This window comes from Equus caballus, chromosome 5 (assembly GCF_041296265.1).
Source record: "Equus caballus isolate H_3958 breed thoroughbred chromosome 5, TB-T2T, whole genome shotgun sequence".
In the NCBI taxonomy this organism is placed as follows: domain Eukaryota; kingdom Metazoa; phylum Chordata; class Mammalia; order Perissodactyla; family Equidae; genus Equus; species Equus caballus.
This window is the reverse complement of record NC_091688.1, coordinates 24,972,754-24,995,586: the sequence shown is the minus strand read 5'-3', so window position 1 is coordinate 24,995,586 and position 22,833 is coordinate 24,972,754. Positions and strand designations below refer to the sequence as shown.

The following is a 22,833-nucleotide window of genomic DNA, read 5'->3' as shown; positions in this document are numbered from 1 at the left end:
GTTTTCCAAAGAAGACTAGCCCAACTATGTATAATCCAGCTTTTATCCGGGTTCAGTTTTCTTTCAGGTGTAGCCCTCCTCCCAATTCATCCAAAACATATTTGTCAACTCATATCTTTCCCCAAGATCTGATCTTTTCAGGAGTTGTTATCTCAGCAGATGGTGCCATCACCTCTCCTGCTATGTGTACCAGACTACAGGAGTGATCTCTGATATTCTTGTCCTCACCGCCTACCACCAAGTCTGTTGATTCTACGTACCTAATATCTCCCAAATTTGCCTACTGTCTTTAAATCATCATCACTATTCTCATGTCTTATTTGGACAACTAAGACAGTTTCCATCTGTTCAATCTTCATTCATTCTCCCAGTCATACCCCAATCCATTCTCCATATTGTAAGGACGAAGACTATTTTGAAACACAATTCTAATCATGGAACACTTTGCTTAAAACACTCCAGTGGTTTGCATTGCTTTGAGGATGAAGACAAAATTCTTTTTTTTTTTTGAGGAAGATTAGCCCTGACTTAACATCTGCTGCCAATCCTCCTCTTTTTGCTGAGGAAGACTGGCCCTGAGCTCACATCCATGCCCATCTTCCTCCACTATATGTGGGACACCTGCCACGGCATGGCGTGCCAAGCGGTGCCATGTCTGCACCCAGGATCCGGGCTGGCGAACCCGAGGCCACTGAAGCGGACCGTGGGCACTTAACTGCTGCACCACCGGGCTGGCCCCAAGACAAAATTCTTGAACTGACCTGTAAGAGTCTCTTTGGTCTGGCCTGTTTCCTCTCCTGCCTCATCTAGTATTGTGCAGCCCCCAGTCTCTGCACTTCAACCTCATGAATTTCCTTTTGTTCCTTGCATGCGCATTTTCCCTTCTTACCACAGGGCATTTGCACAAGCTATTCCATCTGCTTAGAATACTATTCCTCTCTCACTTGCGTAATAAACTTTCCCTTCAGAATTCAATTTAGTCATCACTTCCTCAGGAGAGCCTTCCCTGATCTCCAAGTCAAATCCTCCTAATATTTCTCCCTAAAAAGTAGATTCTACCTTGTTGGGGCCTCATTATAGCTTTTCATTTATTTGTGAAATGATCTGGTTGCTTTTTTTCCCCTGTTGGTCTGTGAGCTCCATTAAAGCAAGGATCATGTCTGTTTTTATTCAATATTGTATCACCAACCCTTAGCTCAGTACCTCGTACATAATAGGATCTCTTAAATATTTGTTAAATGGCACGAGGAAGGGCATTTACCATACATTTAGTTCATGCTGCTTTCTCGCTTAATCTCCTCCTCTTTTCTTCCTCTTACTTAAGGTTCAGTCTAGATGCCTCATCTTAGATTACACTATCTTGATCTTCAGTAGTCTAAATTACTCTGTAATTCAACTGATCAATTCAGCTAACATTCTCTCAGTGTCTGCTGTGCCAGGCAACACAGTGCACCTTGGGGATATAAAGATGGAAAAGACATGGTCCCTGACACGGAGTGACCCATAGCTTATCAGACTGTGATATGATTGTGTGTGAACTAGAGCTATGAATAAAGGCATAGGAAATACAGAAGAGAGGGGACATCAACTCAGCCTGGGGAAGCCAGAGGATGTTTCAGAGAATGTGACACAGGGGCTGGACTTGAAGATTTGTGTGTGATTTCACTAGGCGTGGTGGAGAGGAAGCAGCAGGAGCAGAGGTGCAGAGGTGGGAAAATGAGTGTTTGTGTGGAACGAATGAAGTCCAGCATGGCTGGAGCAGAGGTGTCAGGCCCATGCAGGTGACTGTGATGAGAGGACAGCATTGAGGGACAGGCCAGGGAGCTGAGATTTAAGCCTACTCAGGCAATGAGGAGCCTCTGCATGGCTTTAAACATAGGACTAACAGGATCAGATTTGTATTTTTAAAACAATAACCCAATATCAGTGTGGAGAGTGTATGGCCGCTGGTGGCAAGGACGGAGGCATAGGTAAGGAGTTGTTGCAGTGATCTGGGCAATGAATGAGAAAGGCTTGAATCTTCACCATGAAAGCGGGGTGGGGGAGATGGAATGATCTGAGAGACATCATGAAAGTGGAAGAGACAGGACTTGAGGATGAATCTTTGATGGGAAAGGATGAAGGACGAGTGGAGTCAAGGATGACTTGGGGTTTTTAGTTAGAGCGAAGTGATAGATAATGATGCTTTGAACCGAGGCAGTCACCAAGGTCTCTGGACCTGTTCAAATGATCCCAGGTGGCTTTAGTGGTCGGTAGATGGCAGGGTGTGTTGAAATGTAGTATAGAGAATTAAATTCAATAGATTATATGAAAAAAAAGTTTGATTCATAATTTGAGTAGAGCCTGAGCAGAAATTTGAATTGGTTCTCTATGAAAAAGTAAATCACGGGACTTGTTAATAGTATTAGCAGAAAATTGCAGGGGTATGTGTGATCCCATTAAGAAAATAGATCCCTGGTCCCTGAGTGGCACTCTCCCAGTTGTGATGAGGGCACATTTGTTTTATCTGCTCCTTAAGGCAAGTCCCGAAGGGCCTCCATTTGGCAATACTCCAATAATCTAGTTACTATTTTTATTCTCTAAAACTTATTAGAGACCCACTGTGTGCATAACCTTGAGGTGGGAGCTGTGAGGATTACGATTAAGTGAGTCATGAAGATCTTATTTCTTCTAACTTCTCTGGTGATTCAGACTCCCAAGTTTCCCTCAAACAGTTTTAATTTGTAAATCCGGCTAAGTCCCCCAGTGACTCCAGAACCTCATCAAGGACCCGTTTCCCCCTGCCTGTACTGACGCTGGGCTGTCTGAGCACGCATGTCACCCCTCGCAGGTAGTAGTTCCCAAGTGTGTTTAGAGAGCACAGCAGATTGGTTTTGAAGTGCTGAAGGCTTTAAAACGTCAAAACATGAAACTATTCATGTCAGGTGCGTATCAACAACCGTGCGACAAAGTGGTGTTTACAAGAAACAGACTCCAAGAAGGTTTTGGGGAAGACGCTATAAGACAGCTGTGTTTGCTGTCTCACTTCATATCCTACTATTCTCACTGTCACCAGAAGGGATGGACCCTCCTTGGGAGTCACTATGGTCTTATTGAGCATTTCCGTTCTGCTCTCAGTGCTCACTCATGGGCACCAAGGCAAAGGGAACTTGGGGAAAGTTATCGGAAACACCCAGGATGGGGGCATGACCCACTTAAAAGGCCAAGCGAGCAACTGTGAACTCAGGCCTGATGGTGGCCTGTTTTGGTGTCCTGGAGCTGGCTGCTGTGGCAGATGGAAGGAGGCATGGCGCTTCAGGGGGGCTCTATTTGAGGTGATGCAAGGGTTAACAGAGACAGTAGCTGCTTTGAAAGGCTGTATCCCCAGCACCTACAACAAGGCCTGGAAAGTAGTAAATCTTTACAAATTATTTGTAAGTTGAATGAATGAAGGAGTGAAGGAATGAATGAGTGAATGAAAGAAGAGCAAGTGGATGAATGGATGAACCAGAGTCCAAGCCAAAAACCTAAAGTAGGAACCACGGGACTTGGAGGAACTAGTAAGGCAGGTGGGTAGAGAAGGTTGGGGACAGGGCCCAGCTGTAGCCGGATGCTCATGCCATATCCAGGGCTCTGGTCCCCCTTGGTGCATTGGGGATCTGGCGACAGGCTGTTCTAGACTCCAGTCACTAGTGAGAAGGCATTTTGAACTTTACTGCTAGGGTCTCTTTGGTTCAGTGCCTAGACAGGGCTTCCCAGACGGTAGATGGCTGTGCAGGGCAGTGGTTAAGCATACGGATTCTGAAGCCCGACTCCCAGGTTTCAGTCTTGACTCTGCCACTTACTACCTTGGACAGGTCCTCTAATCTCTCTATGCCTCAGTTTGCTTATCTGTAAGATAGGGATTATAGTAGTACCTACCCCATAGGGTTGTTGTGAAGATCAAGTGGCATAAACATTTAAAGTGCTAAGTTAGGTATTATTATCGTTGCTTTCTTGTCACTGATCTTTTTATTATTGGAAGTAGGGTGAAGGAGGAAGGATCAGACATTGTCTCTCTTCATTTTCACCCTGGCTTAGGTTCTTAGAATGAACGGGGGTTGGTACTGAGCCATTGCCAGTGAGGCCTTTTGGGGAATGCGTTTTGTTGGTTATATGTGAAGGATGATGGACTGGCAGGGTGTGGTCTTGTGTAGGGGTTTATATTGAGTCCCTGGTCCTCTAGGAAGTCCAGGGTCATTTGGCAGGGCTCCCTGAACTCCTGAAATTGTATGAAGCAGAGGGTGAGGAGGGGCAGGAATGCATAGCTCTAGTCAGTTCTCCAAGGCCATTTCATGGGAAGCCATCCTCCCCCTGGAGAGTCTGGCAGTCAGAAGACCTGAGTTTTAGGTTCACCTTTAACTTGGGGGAGTTGTGGGCAAGTTAGACCTCATTTTTCCTCTCCTAAAAGTGAGCAGAATAATACATGGCCTCTTTACCTGATGGCATTATTATGGGATAAAAATGAAGAACGAAATAATCTGAAAAAATTAAGCTATCTGTAAATGCAATAAATTATTATTGTTAAATTGGATCCCACTACTCACTTCATTCTGTCTTTAAAGATAACCTAATGAGGGGCTTGCCTGGTGGTGTAGTGGTTAAGTTTGTACAATCCCCTTTGGCGGGCAAGGGTTCGCAGGTTCGGATCCTGGGCACGGACTTACACACCACACATCAAGCCATGTTGTGGCAGTGTCCGATATACAAAACAGGCAGATTGGCACAGATGTGAGTTCAGGGACAATCTTCGTCAAGCCAAAAGAGTAAGATTGGGACAGATGTTAGCTCAGGGACTATCTTCCTTACCAAAAAAATGAAATAAAATAACATAACATAATGAGTCATTATCTGTCCTGGGATGCAGGTACTTCATCAGGGCAAATGATGAGGAAATTTGCTGTTTGCACCCATCCCCCATCCCCCACCCTTCCCCCACAGCATGCTGATTCCCACCTGCAGGCCTTGGTGCTGGTGCCTCAAGTGTTCCCTTCTTCCTACCTCCCGTTATCTAAACATCACTGTCCCTTCAAGCCGAGTTTGTGTCTTACCTTTTCCCCAAGAAATACTGTTTGATTATTCCAGCCACATGGAGTTCTCTCTTTTCTGAAATCTACAGATCAGCATTGATTTATTCTTCAGCTGGCTTGGGTTTCTAACTACCTCACAGGCCACTTGAGTGTAAGAGCCACGGTTAATATGTGTATATCCAGCAGGACATTGTCGGAAAGAGATCTGTCTATACAGTAGAAAAGCACTTTGGAGCTTGAGAATGGAATCTCATCTCTGCTGTTTACAATCTGTGTGTTCTTGGGTAAGTCATTTAATCTCTCTTAACCTCAATGTTCTCAACTTTAGAGTGGTGATATTACTACCTACTTCAGGATTGTCGTGCAGCTTAGATGATATAAAGCTATGAGCACAGTGATGCACTGGTGGTGGGAATTCAGTAAATGTTTCGATTCTCTTCCCCCCTTGCAGGGGAAGGCTAGGGGTTGGAGAGGAGAGGTAGGAAAGGGAGATTTTTAACCCTGCTAAAACCCAACAGTTCATTCGCATTGGTTTGTCTAACCTTCAGAAGCGATGATTTCTCAAACAAGAATGAGAACATTTTCCACAGATAGATGCATCTGTGGAACTAACATGCACAGGTGGTGTTAAGAATCCTGACATTAGCCAGAGTTTGGGTTTCAGCAGTAACATCCCAGCTCTTCTCAGAAGTCTTGGGTTCCTTGTGTGATGTGATGCGCACTCCAGCAACCAAGGTTAAGTTTCTGCAGAGGATCTTCGTGCCGCCCCACCGCAACACCCAGTGGAAGTGCCAGCAGTAAAACAAAAGCCAGATCCTTAGCCCTCCCCCAACCCTACTCCATGAGCAGCTGGAAGGAGGGGACCCAGCGCTGTTTGTCATGATTCTGATGATTCTGTACCATTTTAGAGGCCGCTCAGATTTAGTCATTATTCTGAACATTCTTACCCTGCTAGAAGATTGGTAGTTTGTGGTTTTTTAAAAAAATTGTGTTTCTGAGTAATCCCCTAGGAGCAGCAGCTGGGCTGTTGGCTCCCAAGATCAGCCACCAGTGACTTTAAAGTGATTAATGCTTTCCTCCTTCATTATTCAAGATAAAACTTTATCATCACAAGGAACTACTTAATCAAAATGCCAGAAATCCTCTCGGTTATAAGAAATTTATTGGAATGATTCTTTTTTAATCTCGAGTCATAAAACCATTTTAAACTTTAAATGTCATAGCAACGTTAATGAACGATTTATTGAGGGGAAAACAAATTGGTTTATCGGCTCCCAGGCTGCTTTGGTAACCAAGGTACTCCGGAGAAGCACTGGCCTTTGTAAACAGACGTGCAAGCTTTGCAGAATGGGGCAGCTCCTAAGAGTTTTGTGATGGTGAAGTTGTGGAAAGTGAGCCTAATATTTTTATTCGCTGTCAAGGCCATTCCGCTTATGCCTGAGCTATGATTTTCTGCAAAGTGGCTAAAATAGACTCTGACAGGGAAACAAGCTATTCTTACTGTCAACTATAATGTGGAGAGTTGAATTTCCTTTCTTTCTGCTTCATAATCCATGACCAGCAGTTAAAAAAAACCAAACATTTGCACTCACATTGTTCCCTCAGCATTATGGATTGCCTTGAGAGGAGCTTTCTCCCCGTTTGTATTCCTGTTGATGGTTCTAACATTCAGTTTCTGTGGATAAACAGAGTTGTGAAGAACGAGGACGATGCACAGGGCAGCAGGTGGCAAGAATAAGTTTTGAGAACTCCTTAGGGCATTGGAATTTTATATAGATTCTTCCCGACCTCTCAGAACTTTCAGAGGGCCTTGGGAGAAAGTTTGCATCTTTGGGAAATAATCACTGCTTTGCTTGCTTAAAATGTAAGTAACTTATGCATCAGATATATCTTCTTCCGAGATGTCTTTCTCGAAAACCCCAGCCTGTGCCCTGTCCCTGCCTGAGGTAGTGGAGTATCTGGGAAACAGACTCTGACACAGAGGCTTGTGTGCAGATTCTTTACTGGGAAGTGCTCTTGGGATGAACACCTTTGAGGGAGTGAGAGAAGCAAGATTAAGCAAAGAGAAGGTTGAACTGCTGTCGGTTGCAAAGAGGCCTCCCTTAGTGGGCTCCACGGGTGGCTCTGCAGCTGGGATGCCCTTCACAGTTGTCCCGCCTTGAGACAGGGAGGCTAGACCTTAGTAACTTCTCCCTCTTGACCAGTTTTTGGATGCTGCTGCCTCCAGGAAGGGGCTGGGCCTGGTGAGGCAGTTCTCCTTGATGGAGGGCAGTTCCTGAAGAGGGACTCAGCTACCTGCTATCAACCAGGAAGACAAATGGATATGGTGATCGTCTACTTATCGCCCTCTTCATTCCCTTTGAGAAGGCTTCCTTGACTTTCTCTCCTTGCAGGATGATTCTTGCTCTCCTCTGTGCTTTGCCTCCGTATTAACAGAGGCTGTGGCTGTCTCTGTCTCTCTGCTGGATGGTGAGCTCCATGAGGGCAGGGAGAAGTCTCCTTCATCTTGCATCCCTAGCATTTAGTGCAGTACTTGGGTTCAGTAAGCACGGGTTGAGTAAGGAATTAAATGTGGTTCCTCCCTCATTCAAGTGACTGTAAACTGGCTTTGCTTGTTCCACGACATCTTTCTGTTGCCATGGCATTCAAGTGACTGTAAACTGGCTTTGCTTGTTCCACGACATCTTTCTGTTGCCATGGCGGACTGAGGGACTGAGGAGGGAAGAGGAAGATAGGTTTCCAGAGGCAGCTATGGAAGCTTCTTGCCCAGTGGCTCCAGTGCTGCACAGAAGGAGAGGACCTGGGTGGCTTCTTGGCCCACAGCAAGAATGGCCAGGTTCTGTGATGTTGGACCCCACACTGAATTTTCAGGGCATGGCAGCCCCTGCCACTTGTTCTTCGCTCTCAGCTTGGGCCCTTCTTCTTACTCTGCTTTTAGAGGCTCCCACAGAGGCTGGGGCTGACAGAGGCTACACAGCTTCCCTTTCCTCGGGAACCTTCCAGATGGAGGGGAGGAACATTATTTCTTCTGTTGAGAAACTTCCAGAATCATGGAGAAGATAGACACACAGTTATGAAGGTAAAAGAGAGATTTCAGAAACGTGAGTCCATGCAGAGTAAATAAGGCTCAAACCCATCTGCATTTTGGAGTCGCAGCTCGCTTATCTGCAGGGTTTCACAGTCTCCTTCAGGTTTTATCCCTACCTCTGCGAAATGCTCACACAGCATCCTACAGTACTTTTCTCTGAGGCCAGAGTTAAACATCTTGACATTCAGAACTGGCTTAGTCCCCTGCAGTGTGAGCTTCGCAAATCACTTCCCTGTGGGGCTCAGTTTCTTGCTCTGCAAATGGGGCTGGGCTCCAAGCTATTTAGTCCACACTCTGCCTCCTGTCTGTCTCTCTCTCTCTCTCTGTGTCATCTGGGGCCCTGACTTCTCCCGGTGCTGGTGCTTATCCACCTCATTACTCTCCATCTCCCTCCCACTCCTGTCTGGGGTTGACGTGTTATTAGAAATGGCCCTGAAATTATTTTCTTCCCTGGATAAAATATTCATCACTTAGATCTATATTTTTATTGAAAATTTCAAGTGGAGCAGGTTCCGTTTATGTTGTCATACATCATGGGCGTGCAAAGCCTTGCAGTGAGCGAGCGGAACCAAGGGCTGATGGGGTTTATGAATGATGTGTGTGGAGGGGGAGGGAAGGGGCAGTGAATGCCCATGATTTTTCTAGCTGGTGTTTTCAGAATAATAGTAATAGTAGTAATGATAATAATAATAAAACAGGTTAATAATTTTAGGATGGGGGCACCCACTGTTATAATTGTGTAATTGGAGATTTGTTCACTGCTCTCTCCTCAGTGATCTCTGAAGTGTCTATGATACTGTAGGGGTTCAAAAATACTTGCTAATTAATTACTTCCAGGAAAACCATAGCTCTCTACCCTAATTCAACCACGGGCATAGCCTCAGTGTGCTGTTTTGTCCTCCTGGCTTTGGAAGATGAGCTTTGGTTTGGTATTATGCTGCGATGGTGCTGTCACTCTGAGGGCCGAGCGAGGTATTTCACCATTCACTGAAGTGTCCACCAGAGCTCAGTGTAGAGTGTGGGTCTTGAAGGTTGAGATTTGGGTTTTTGGACAAAGGCACCATTCTCTGCCCAGAGACCAGGCCACCCTCCCTGTGTGTGTCATGGGTGTGTGTGAGTCTGTGGAGGTGCTGTGAGCATGTGTGTGAGTGCACATCAGGTGTGTTGGGGAGGAGATGCTGGGGAGGGAGGGGGTAGGTTTCAGCTTAAAGCCATCAAGGTGCTGAGGTCCTTTAAACGCGAAGATGCCATCCTGAAACCATGGCTAGGAGAGTGGGTTTTCCTGGACTTGTCTTTAGGGATGGATTTGTATGGAACCATCCAGGGTTTCTCAAGGTGCCCCATGTGGTCAGTGGCGATGTGAGCTAAGGGTGGTAACTGTTGGAACGTGATGCCAAGAGAGATTTTTCTTTTTGGGAAGTTGATGAAGACCCAAAGCTTGGACAAGAGGCAGTTAACCCCACATTCTAAGTTCAGAGTGTGCTGCCAGAGCTTACTGAAAGTCCTAAATCAGAGAAGCAGACCTACGAGCCCCCTTCCGCCACCGAACTGCCAATATTGAAGAACTGGAGCAGAGGAAGGGCATTTAGGGGAAGTGAGGTGTTTATAAACAGAGGTTATTCATTTCCTCCATTCCCCATCCCTTGGGAGAAGGAGAAGAAGCTTTTCCCCTCTCTGAAGCTGAGAGAGGAAGACCCTAAGGGAAGAACTCATAAAATTTGGAGGTGCCCAAAACTCCTCCTCAGTTAAAGAAGGACTAGTGATTATCTCACCTCTGAAAGTTGTTGAGCCACCAGGTTTGCAAAATGCCCAAAGCTGCTGTGATTTAGAGACAGGGTCAGGAGAGAGATGGAGGGTCTGAAAGGGGGCGCCATCAAGCAGTCTGCTGTCCGGCCATTTGGTAAGGCTAGAGTACATGAGGTTCATGTCTGTTGAATGGGGCTCAGAAGGTGGCTGGGCTTGAGCCATCCTGCTGGCATCTTCTCTTCTGCCCATCTTCCCCACCTGCCAAGAATGCCACCCACCAGGTAAGGGGTCCCAGAGGCAAGAGGATGTGGATTGGGTCTCCTCAGAGAGAGACCAGAGGGTGGGAGGACTATGGTGAACTTGAGGTGGATATCTCACACCCAGGAGCTAGAGGAAGGGGTCACTCCAAGGAACCAGTAAAAGCTTCCTATAGGGGCTGGCCTGGTGGCATAGTGGTTCAGTTTGTGTGCTCCGCTTTGGCAGCCCAGGGTTCACGGGTTTGATCCCGGGTGTGGACCTGCACACCACTCATCATCAGGCCATGCTATGGTGGTGTCCCACATACAAAATAGAGGAAGATTGACACGATGTTGGCTTAGGGCCAATCTTCCTCAACCCCCCCCCCCCCCAAAAAAAAAGCTTTCTGCAAAAGACTGGCATTTGGACACACTGCCACAAGGGAAAACTAACCACCAGCCAGTGTGAAGAAACAGCGACAGCCCACAGAAAGAAGATTGCTTCCTTGTCATAAGCACTCACCTGAGAGGACCTCTCTGCCTGTCCCTCCCCAGCCCCACCCTGACAGGAGAAGTGCAGCACACATCAGGGAGGGAGAAATGTATGCCTATAGAACTTGTTTCCCCTTCTCTCCAAGCTGGTAGAACATACAGCAGTTCCTGCTGAGGGGACAGGAAGGGGAAGAGTTTTAACTCATGGATGAGACTGGAGTTGTGGGACAAATGGCCTGAGAAGTCCTGGAATTGAGCTGAGGTCCTGTTAAGGGAGTAACCATCCATCAATGAGAGTCCATGGGAGGATAGAGATGACATGGAGTAGGTGGGGCAGTTAGGGGAATGTCAGAAGAGGCCGTCATTAGATCACTGTTGGAAGAAGGAATTCTCTGATTTTCCATTTTCAGAGGGGAGTTTGTGATATTTCATACCAGCCAGTCTTTCACATGCTATGCCTCACAACCATTAGGTAACGGGATTCAGCAGTGTGTAGCGATCAAATATGTGGGTTAAAACCTTTGAGGGCCAACCAACAAACTGACTGAGCTAATGGCCCGAGCCTCTTATATTGGTTGACAGACACTCAGGAACCGAAATGGTGCCCACTGGGCTCCCTTGGAAACCTAGCAGTAAATTCTGTGCTGGTGGCCTCATTAGTATGCATGTGTGTGGACTCCAATCAGATAAGGGCTGGGAAGTGTTATTAAACCTGGCAAGGAGAAGCGGGCCAGCTGAGCCTGATTAGTATTGATTGGAATTTCTTCCGACCAATAAATTTACTTATTAATGTCGATGTTTGGCCTCCCTGTTTTCATAAGAGCAGTCATCTTTGCTCTTTTCTCTTTCACCCTTCCTTCCCCCTGATTTTTTTTTTTTCTCAATGACAATTTTCATTTGAAAAAGTATTTGTCGAAGAGTCAGAACTGTGGTTTGCAGAGGCTTTGGTCTACTCTACTCTCTTGCTCCTCTTCCCTCTCCCCCTGTCCTGTCTTTTCTCAGCTGGTCTCCAGCATGTGAGGATGTGGTGGTGTGGCTGTGCTGGTGGTGGTGGTTCCACATCACAATCCCACCAGCCACCTCCGTTACTGTCTCATGTCGCCTGGTCTTTGGAGAGAGTTTCCTCTTAAGTGATATCTTTCACCTGGTTGTCTTAAAGAAGCAAAAAACCAAAACCTTCTGTAATCTGACTCCACCCTTTCTAAAATGTCAGTTCTGCTAGGGCAAGTAGTCTGTCCCTTTTGCTGATCACTATATGCCTTCGCTCTGGTCAACCCCCAGTCATTTGTTGAGTGCATTAATACATAAAAGCATGCACGCCCATTCTCTTTCCCTCTACTCCCTGCAGCTCACTGGGACACTGGGGGCTGCTCTCCCTGCTGTCTTGCCAACACGTCGTCCTGCTTTTCTCTCATTGCCTTCCTACCCCTGAACATCCCTTCCTTTCACTGGCACCCATATACGCCACCCCGCAGGCCCAGAAGCAATGGGAAGCCTGACATGACAGCTTTGCTTTCTCCCACTTTTGATTGATTGCAGTTTGACAGATGTTGTTGATTAGCTCTTTGAGTTGGAGACTGGTCCTGATGAGATCAAGATTGTGGAATTTAACTTCATATAATTTGCCCAAGAATAACAATTTGTTGACCACAGATTTCACCTTTAACCTGTCTAGGCACTCACAGACGAGTGTGATTTGTTCTGGGAGAGTAAGCATATGAGATTCACATAATTCAATGCCACTGGAAAAACAGCTCAAAGCCAATGACATCCTGAAGAGCCAGATAGGCATTTCATCCTTTTACCTGAAAGAGGGCGTAGCATTATGGATGTCGTGGCATGGGACCCAAATATACACAAAGCTTCCTGCAGACTGTGCTGGTTGTCACCCACTCTTAGTCCTTATCCTCCAGTATGTTGAAGGAGCATGGAGAAAGCCCAGTGGGAACAAAGACTTGTGGATGAGAAAGAGATCTCGGGAAGAAAAATGACATGTTGCTGGGACCAACTTTGAGAATATAGTTTATTTAAGGAATGAAATGCATTATGTTATTAACTGACTTTTGGTAAATTGCTGGATAAATGATACAGAAAGAAGATCTTTATTATGAATCAAGAACTGAGTCATTATAGTAAATACCCCCATAAATGTCAAAGTTTCTTGGATAACGGATGAATCCCAGGCGAGCCAACCTTCTGTCCCTACCTTTCCAACTCCACAAACCCCTATACCAAAACTCTCTGTAGAGAGTTGAAACGTTGGAATCTTCCCAGTCAGAAGATCATAACCAAGTCACATTTCTGCATGAATGTCTCCTGCCTGGGTAGTAGATACTCAGGGCCAGTTATTTGTTGGCTACTGTCAGTGAAGAAATGAGCAAGGTGTTGGCTGATTATCCAGGTGGCCAGGAGTATGTGTGGAGCAGACTAGATGACACTGTTCACCTGAGCATTCGGGAAAATTTCCTAGAGGGCCAGAAGAGCTTTTTCTCCTGGGCCTTCAACTGTGTCTTGGGCAAGTAGCTCCTTTACACAGACCTGGATCCCTTGGGATCTTTTCTTCAGCTTGGGTAGTGACAGTGGTTGATTCCACCTTGTATTTGGGGGTGATACTATATTGCAAGTTACTTGGTGGCAGAGATTTTTCTTCTTACTCAAGTTTGAATTTCCTATAGCTCCTGCCATAGGGTCTTCTATTAGAAGGTATCCAACAAATGATAGGTGGATGAAAGCTCAATGAATATAACATGTGCTTCACGAAGCATGGTGGTGCCTAGTATTACAGAAGGAATCAGGATGGTGGGAGATTTAACCGAAGGCTGGTGACTTTGCTTTGCACATGGCTGCAGCAGAGTCCTCTACCTGCCTGACTCTGTGCTTGCTCTCTCTTGTTACTATACTGGAAACAAGGGATGCAGTTGTCCCAAAGGTCAGACACTTGCCCCCTGCCAGGACTTGCCTTTGGGTCTCATATATCTGTTTTATTTGCTTTAGTGGTTTGTAGTGTTTAGTGAATCTAGTGGGAGAATTGCTAGAGAGGAGGGACAGGGAAGGAAAAATAAGCTTTCCAGTGTTAGAAGATGGATTTGGTAACTTTCTTTCTTGCTGCTTTCTGGTCAGTTTCAAGGTGTTCCTGGGCTTACAAAGCGAGCAAGGAAAATACTTCCATTTCCAAATGAGTAAACTCTCTGCCTTTTTCATCCTACCTCCAGAACAGCTCGATATGAAAGAAGCTGTTGATCCAGTCAGAATTTTGCCAGTTATTCTTGGGGCCAGGCATCCATAGACTGGGGTCAGATGGCTGATATGTGGTGTGATGGAGCATCCTTGGAAGAGGTGCCCAAAGAAATTGAAAGGGAAGGCTTGGTCTGTCTTAGGGTCAGATTAGTTGCAAGATGGGTCTTGAGGAGACTGCATTTCAAAAGTTTCTGTATATTACATGATAATGTCAAGTAGTGACTCATGGAATTAGATGATGTCTAACTTGGCAGAATCCTCTTTAGTCAGTTCATTCTTAGTCAATTGATAGGAATTTGCTGAGCATTGGCTGTGTACTTAGCACTCTAATAGATGTCATAGAGAATAAAGACCTGTAAGGCATGATTTGTGTGCCTAAGAAGTTTATATCCTAGTTCAGGATATGGATTAAAATACAGGAAAGGGTAGTGAATAACACAGCGTCATTTCTGGTGAGATTCTAAATTATGTGATGAGACTCTAGCCTCTTATCTTGCTGTATTTTTTCATAGAAATTATTAATCAAAGTATATTACCTATTCGTTTGTTTACCTATTTAATTCTCCTCCACTAGCATGCTTCATGAGAACAGGGACCTTGTCTGTTCTGTTCACGATTTTAAATAAACAATTCAATCTCTGTCTGCTTGGCCCATATTTGGTGCTCGGTAAGTATCTGTTGAATCAGTGGAGTGGATTCTAAGTGCTAGAGGCGAACTTTGTCAGGAAAGGCTAATGTGAAGCAGGATTTAGTAATAAGGTCTGATTTTTAATTCCATTCAGTGTATGTTGTTCAGCACCTATTATATATAGATTTTAGCTCATTTTGCGGAGTCACGTTGATGATTGAAGTAGTGGAGCTAGGATTTGGACCCAGGCCTCTCTGGCTCCTAAACCCACATCTTTCCACTACGCAATGCTGCCGTCCACAAAAATGACGAGGTCTTCCCGCGAGCCAAATGTCCTGGGACCACAGGTGAGAGACAGAGATCCAGATCTGGTCTGCATGTGCTTGACTAGGATTTAATTTGATGTGATGCTGTGCTGGCAGCTCTGCAGTGACTTAATGTAGATGTGATCCCTTCTTTCAGCCATCCGGTCATTGTGCTATCCAGGAAAATGAATTTTTTGTTAAAAAAATGGATTTTTAGGGAAAAAAATTTTTTGTGACATTAGTGAAACAATGTGTACCAGACTCCATAACTTATTACCTGAAAAATTATAGCATCTCCACCCAGAGGTATTTCTAGTGAGGCCAAAAACTTGATCAGTCTGAAGTAATTTTGGAGTAGCCCTCTCTATGGTGGTCAGGGGAGTGAGGGCTTTGATCCATGATGATGTTGAAAGGCTCTTCAAGCCTCTCTAGCCTGGGATCCAATGTTTGTTCTTCTTGGTTTGACCGCCTCGTGGCTCTGTCACTCTGTAAAGTTTTCCTATGCTTTCCTTTCCCACATACTCTTAGAATCATGTGAAAACCCTTAGTACTGAGGTTCTCAGTCCTCCAGTTTCTCTTTTGCACCATTCTAAGAACCAGGGCCCCACCTTCAAGTTGGTATTTAGTTCCTGAAGATAGTCCTTTATTTCTTTGCTTATTCTCTTTCCAAATTGTCAACGGGATCCAGCCCCATGGCCAAGTGGTTAAGTTCATGCTCCGCTTTGGTGGCCCAGGGTTTTGCCCGTTTGGATCCTGGGCACGGACATGGCACTACTCATCAGGCCATGCTGAGGCGGCCTCCCACATAGCACAACCAGAAGGACCTACAGCTAGAATATACAACTAGGTACTTGGGGGCTTTGGGGAGAAGAAGAAGGAAAAAAGAAAAGAAGATTGGCAACAGATGTTAGCTCAGGTCCCCAATCTTTAAAAAAAAAAATTGTGAACACAGGAAGAAATAGAACAGGATGGGAGCGTATCTGACTTCCTCAGAGTCAAAGTTTTTTTATTTAAAGTAAAAACTAGGAATGCATATATCTTGCCTCTCTCATGCTTTGTTGGTTTTCCCAAAATCAGATTATCCTGAGACATGTTTGTAGTGCAGAGCGCTTAACCACAGGTTAGAAAGAACCATTGGAAAGGAGATGACAGTGACATCATCAGTCAGGATGAGCAGAGGAGAGCTTGGTGGATCCACTTTTTCTTGTGTCTTTTTGACTTTGAAGGCTTTCCAGATTAAGAAATGCCAAACCCTGAGTTGCACTGACCAAGGAGACAGAAGGAAGCTGTCTTAGTCCATTGGGGCTGCTATAAGAGAATGTCACAGACTGAGTGGATTATAAACAACAGAAATTTATTTCTCCTTGTTCTGGAGGCTGGAAGTCCAAGATTTGGGTGCCAGCATGGTCAAGTTCTGGAGAGAACTCTCTTCCGGTTGCAGACTACTGACTTCTCATTGTATCCTTACATGGTGGAAAGGGTGAGCTAGCTCTCTGGGGTCCCTTTTATAAGTGCACTAATCCCATTCCTGAGGGCTCCACTCTCATGACCTAATTACCTCCCAAGACCTCACCTCCTAATACCATCAATTAGAGGTTAGGATTCAACACATTAATTTGGGGGAGACACAGTTCAGTCCGTTGCAGAAGTTAATGATTACTGAAGGCCAGGTACTCTACCAGGTTTTTTCATATACCTTTTTCTCAAAGAAAGTATTGAGAGAGGTGGTAATAATGGCCACCTCCTTTCCTGGTTTAAATACAGAATCCTTTGCCACGTTCCAGTCTCTAGCTGTGATTTGGGGTGAGTCCTGTGGCACCAGATAATTTCTTTTCTGGTCTATGCTGTTGACTTTCATCATGGCCTTTGGGCGATCATGGACTACTTCTTTAGGCGGATAGGGGAACTTTTGGCTCAATTATAAAGAATTTGTAGGATTAAAAGACTAAGAACTCAGATCTGAGTCCAAGTCTAAACTCCCTGAGTCAGTTTTCTCATATGGAAAATCAGGAGGTTTTTAACTTACTTTATAGGTTTAAATGTGCAAGCGCCCAGCCAAGTGGCTGGCATACAGAAGGTGCTGGATAAATGTTAATTCATGTCCCTGTTTCAGTGCTACTCACTCTGCCTTGCAGTGCTCTTTCAATGTTTGTTTTGTCTGTCAACCAGACTATAAACTCACCGAAGGTAGGGATTTTGTCTCTAGCATCTTTGTGTTCCTCCTTGTGCCCAGCGCAGTGCCTGTTACCTAAAGCCCACTTAATAAATCCGTAATGAAGGTTCATTTGAAGATGGTGAAATGAGCTATCCAATGCCGTGAAATGTTCATAGAGACATCTTTGAAGGGTGTGTATCCCCAGCGCTTAGCCCAGTGCCTGGTGCCAGTGGGTGCCCATGGTAGGTACTGAATTAATAAATGAATGGATGAACACAACAGAGGTTAACTGAATATGACACAGACTTCACCCTATCATATCAACCATTACAGAGCACTGGCATTGCAGGGACTAATGAAGCCTTAATTACAGGATTACAACGCACAAATATCATGCAATAAGCCAGTTCAATTTTAGGTGGCTGATGAACACTTAGGAGAAAGGGAATTTACTGCTATTTCTAGAACACCCTTTAGTGTAAAATCTATTAGCTGTACAAATCATACAAACACTAATTAGAGAGGGTACTTGGGAATAATGTGTATTTTTCTAATCTAAAATGTTGATGTTAGGGGCTTTCACTTACCCAGCTTATTAAGGAATGCAGTGATCATAAAGAGAAGAGTGCTTTGTAGAAGTTCTTTTTAATCGAGTCACCAAGGGCCAAGGGGTGGGGCTGGGTGAAGAATTCTGAGGTTGCTGTGGGTATGAGGACATTAATGCTTTGGGGAGAGGAGCAGGATCTCGTGCTTTCTCTTCACTTGGCTTCTTCTCAGGTGTGTTTTCTTGATCACAGCTGACATCTGGCATCTATTGAGTGCTTGCTGGATGCCAGGCCCTGTTCTAAGCTCTCTACATTCAATATCTCCATTACTCTTTATGACATCTCTATGAGGTGGGTTTTATTACCTCCACTTTGCTATCAAGAACCTGGGGCTCAGAGACTCACAACTAGTAAGTAGATGTGGGATTAGAACCTGGAGCAAAATCCAGGCTCTTAACCACTGTACTTTAAGGCCTCTCCTTATTTTAATGCCCCTGGCTCAGGTGATTCTGCCTGTGGTGAGCACCCAGAGGGAATAAAGAGTTGTACTGGGCATTTAGGGGTGTAGATTCAAGTTCAGTAGCCCCCCCCTTATCCATGGGGGATACATTCCAAGGCCCCTAGTGGATGCCTGAAACCACAGATAGTACCAAAACCTAACTATACTATATTTCTTCGTATGCACACGTACCTGTGATAAAGTTTAATGTAAAATTTGGCACTGTAATAGATTAACAGCAATAATAATAAAAATAGAACAATTATAGGGGGGCTGGTTCCTTGGCCGAGAGGTTAAGTTCGCACACTCCGCTGCAGGCAGCCCAGTGTTTCGTCGGTTCGAATCCTGGGCACGGACATGGCACCACTCATCAAACCACGCTGAGGTGGCGTCCCACATGCCACAACTAGAAGGACCCACAACTAAGAATATACAACTATGTACCAGGGGGCTTTGGGAAGAAAAAGGAAAAAAATAAAATCTTAAAAAAAATGTAGAACAGTTATAACAATGGACTATAATAAAAGTCATGTAAATGTGGCCTCTTTCTCTTAAGTTCTTGTACTGGACTCACTCTTCTTTTTGTGATGATATGAGATGAAGTGAGGTGAATGACATAGGCATTGTGACATAGCATCATTTTCAGACTGCAGGTGGCCGCAGGTAACTGAAACCACAGAAAACAAAACCGTGGGTAAGAGGGGAGAACGGTAACAGACCAGGTCTCAGCTCTGTGACATTTCAGTGTAGTCAAGAAAATGAAGCTACTGAAAACTTACATAGTTACAAAAACTGTAAGAATTTTAAGAAAAGCAGAAGAGATTGTGTTAGAGGTCAGGGGTCATCATTTGGGTCTGGCAAATGAATGATGTTAATCTGGAAAGGGGCTGAAAGGTCAAGTTGCAATGGGTGGGGGAGTGGATGGCAGTTGATGAGATAGTAGGTGTGAAGGTGGGAAGTGTGGCGGGGAGAGTTCTTCAACTCTGCTGCAGAGTGAACTCATGGGAGAGCCTCTTCAGGGTCACCTCCCAAGGCTATTGTGCATGGTGATTGCTGGGGGCCGACCTCCAGAGTGGGGAGTGGGAGCTACTTCTTGCCCAAACAGTAGTGCATTTCAGTGATGGCGTGACAGACCCAGCTCCCAGCAAAGGTGTGAAGGAGAGTTTGGTTTTGATGCTCCTTTGTCGTTTTTCCTTCACTCCTTTCTGCTTCTCCTTGCCCTCATAATGGTCTTCACCTGTGCAAAGTCACTTCCCCAGCAGTACCCCTCACTAGACCTCTTCTCCCCCTTCCTCTTGCTTTCTGATTAGTTTAGCAGATATTCCTTGAGCACCTTCTGTATATTAGCATCAGTGTGCTGTATGCGGCAGACTCGCTGGCTAATGCTGCAGTAATAGCTTTGTTAATGTGCCAATGCTCTCTCCCAGTGTGAGCACACAGAGGTCTAGGGAGAGAGCCCTGAGAAGTTGCTGACATTTTTAGAACTAGGCAGACAATGAGAAGCCTGTGATGGAAACTGAGAAGCGATGGCTCTAGAGGTAAAAGGAACACAAAGAGAATGCTTTCAGTGGAGCCAACGGAGGTGACTAAGGAAGGTGGAGATATGGAAGGATGCTCGTGATAGATTAGGTGAACAGAGCAATTTCCTAAAGTGATACATATGTGATGCTATTCTTAGAAGTATGTATCTTTGTGTATTTATAGAAAAGTGTCAGAGAGGACATACACAAAAAGGTTATTGGTAGTTGTTTCTGGATTTTTTTATATGTCTATTTCTAAATTTTCTATAATGAATATAGTGGTAAGACAAAGCAGAAATTGTTAAAAGAGGAAAATGGAAAGCGCAGTCAATGCCAAATATAACAGACAAGACAAATGAGAAAAAGATATAAATATATCCATTGGCTTTGGCAATCTGGAGGCCACAAATGACCTTGACAAAAGTTGTTTAAGTGGACTGGGGAGGAGCAGAAGTCAGATTGCACAAGGTTAAGGAGTGAATGTCAGGGGAGGACTTAGAGATTAGGTGTCGACTGCTCTTTCAAGGATCTTGAAATATTTGGCTGTGAAGAAAAGTAGTTAGGATCAAAGCTGAAGAAGTAGAAGTTGTGGGATGAAAAAAAAGGTGTTTATAAAATGGGAGGGACTGGAGTGTATCTTTGTGCTAAGGAGAGAACCTGGATAAGGATATAGGGTAAGAGAGAGATAACTGATGTAGCATGATCCCTCAGGAGGCAGAAGAGGATAGAACCAAAGAGCACAGTTAGCCTTAGTCGTGAAAAAGACATCTCTTCCACTATAGGAACATAAATGAGTGAGTGGATAGGTGCCAGTGGAGACAAATATGTATGTGGTTAGGAAAGAAGATGAGGTTGTTCTTATATGATGGTCTCGACTTTCTCAGAAAAATGGTAGGTGCAAACATTGGTATGAGATAAGGCTGCCCTAAAACAAATGTCACCATAGGCTTCATCAATATAAGAAGTTGAATGTAAGCTCTATAAGGGCAGTCTTACATGGCATATTCCTAATGTGCTGATCATAGTACCTGGCACATAGTAGATGCTTAGAAAATATCTGTTGATGATATGAATATATGGGTAGAAAAAGAATGTGGTATTCCTAGTCTTCATTATCCATGTCATACCATAAATGTTCAATTCTATTTCAGGTGCCACAATCCCAGAGGAACACAGACAAATGAGGGAATATACAGAAAAAGGGAAACTATGATAGGAGATTTGGAACCAGATGTAAAAGAATGGATGAAGAAACTAAGGACACATTGCATGCAAAATTAAGCCTTTGGAGAGGGATGGGAACCTTCATCAGATATTTGACAGGCCACCAATTGAAGACCTTGGTATACTTGTTCCATGTTGCTTCAGAAAGGAGAACCAGAATCAACCGGTGAAAAGTAGGGAGAAGCACATTCTCTACAGTCTAAATTGTTTAAAAGAGGTATAAAAAGACAGTTTTAGTAAGTCGATCATTCTTGGTCACTGAGAGTGTTGAGGCATAGGCTGGGTGACTTCTGGCCGTGGGTATAGTACAGGAGGTCCATACACAAGATGGCCTCTCACATCCCTTCTATCTCTAGGGTCCTTTGTGCCAACAATAGGGGATCATTCGACCTCTGGTCTTTGAGGGGTTATAATAAGTTTCCGCCAGATTTATTCGAGTGTAAATACATTGGATTTTGGGTCATCTTACAGTGTTATCTAGCCCTGACATGCCTTGCTGCTGCACTGAGAATGTAGGTTCTCGAAAATAAGTCTGAGGTGCTAAAAAATGCTAAAGTGCCATCTAAATCAAATGAAATACTGTATAAACCACGGAGCATGGTGATTGACACACTAGGGATACAATAGATATTTTTAAAAAGCTAATAAATCTTAGATTCAATATTAACTATCTTTTTAATGTTAAGCATATAGATTATCTTTGCCCGATATCCATAGTTATCATGGGGAAACCACTTGGTCTAGTGAAAAGAGCATGCATCTTGGAATCAGACCTGAATCCCAACTCTCCTCCGCCATTAGCTTTTCTACTTTTAGACAGCTCAGATCGAAGAGAACCTGCTTCCGTGTAATTTTCACCAGTTGGTCCAGATTCTGCTGTCTGATGCAACATGGAACAAGTCTGCCGGCTCTTTGATTGGGGAAGTAAATAGCCTCCCTGAGCTTTATTTTCCTCATCTGTAAATTATGGGGAAAAACTCCCAGGGTAATTTTGAAAATTGAATAACATCTGTTAAATGTTTAGCACGCTGCCTCACTTACGGTGAGCAGCGGTCAATCTTATTTCCCTCTCTTCCTGATTAAGAAAAATATTTAATTCAATGGAAATTTCTTCTTTGATGATTATGGATAATAGTAATCCTAATATTACTACTATCTATGCACTATTATTATAATAATCATTTGTTTTCCAGTTCCTTTCAATCCCTTTTGCCTTATTTGATCATCATATGATCCTGTGACGTGAGCCAGCCATGGATTATCAATATTATCTCCTAGGTGAAGACTGTAGCCCTGCATGGCTCACAGCTGTTCAGGGTTGTGGAGGTGGACACAGAGCCTGGCGGGTACCTAGGGTGCTGAGCCAGGCTCATTCCTGGGGCAGCTTCATTAACATCCAAGTGTGATGCCTAGGTGCCCTTGGTTCCCAGATAACTCGTTAAGAAAGCCTCATTTCATTTCGTGTGCCCAAATGTCTCTTTGTCGCCTACCATTTAGATTTTCCAAAGTGAAATGTAAGATTACATTTTAAAAAAAATTTGTCAAGTTTTAGTATTTTTTTCCCTTGAAAGATAACCTTCTTTCTCTGACATTGGCTTTGGTAAGAGTTTGTCAATGTTATTAGGGTTAAATTGGAACTGATGTCAACCAGCCAATAAAGACAAAATAGAGTGCTCCTGTTCTCTCTGGATTCCTTTCTTTCTCCATCTCAGATATGGCCTTCTCTATGAATCCTTCCCTGGGGGCCACACTACAGGATCAACCCCTCTTCCCCTGCACACCCCCAAGACGTGCGTGTTGTTTCTATCTCTAGGCTGTGTTTATTTCCTTCTGCTTCGATTTGTAGTTTTTAACTGTCCTTCTAGATGTTTAACTCTACCGCTAGATTGTCCACTCTGGGCAAGCATGGGACATTTCTATTCACCTTCTTATTTCAGTGTCTATCACAGCGCCTAGCCCATAGTTGGTACTCAGCATATTTTTTAAAGGACACAGTCCGTTCACAGACACAAATGCACACATGTATGATTCAGGAGCAAGGAGTGACTTGGTCTGATTCTAGCGGACAGTCACCAGATATCAGTTAAGCAATAACCAGGTCATACAGGTG

At 44.4% G+C, this 22,833-nt stretch overlaps 1 protein-coding gene across 18 annotated transcripts in view; it reads left to right on the top strand.

Moving 5' to 3' along the window:
• Window positions 1-22,833, top strand: part of HHAT (hedgehog acyltransferase) — a 310,500-nt gene that overhangs the window by 202,639 nt on the left and 85,028 nt on the right. The window contains exon 10 of one of the 18 annotated variants that reach the window (XM_070266750.1): window positions 20,651-22,396. The exons of the other annotated variants lie outside the window; for them this stretch is intronic. Within the exon in view, the coding sequence (XP_070122851.1) occupies window positions 20,651-20,780 (130 nt within the window). The 3' untranslated portion in view covers window positions 20,781-22,396. Of the gene's footprint in view, window positions 1-20,650; window positions 22,397-22,833 lie in introns of those variants that run through there. 18 annotated transcript variants of the gene reach the window in all.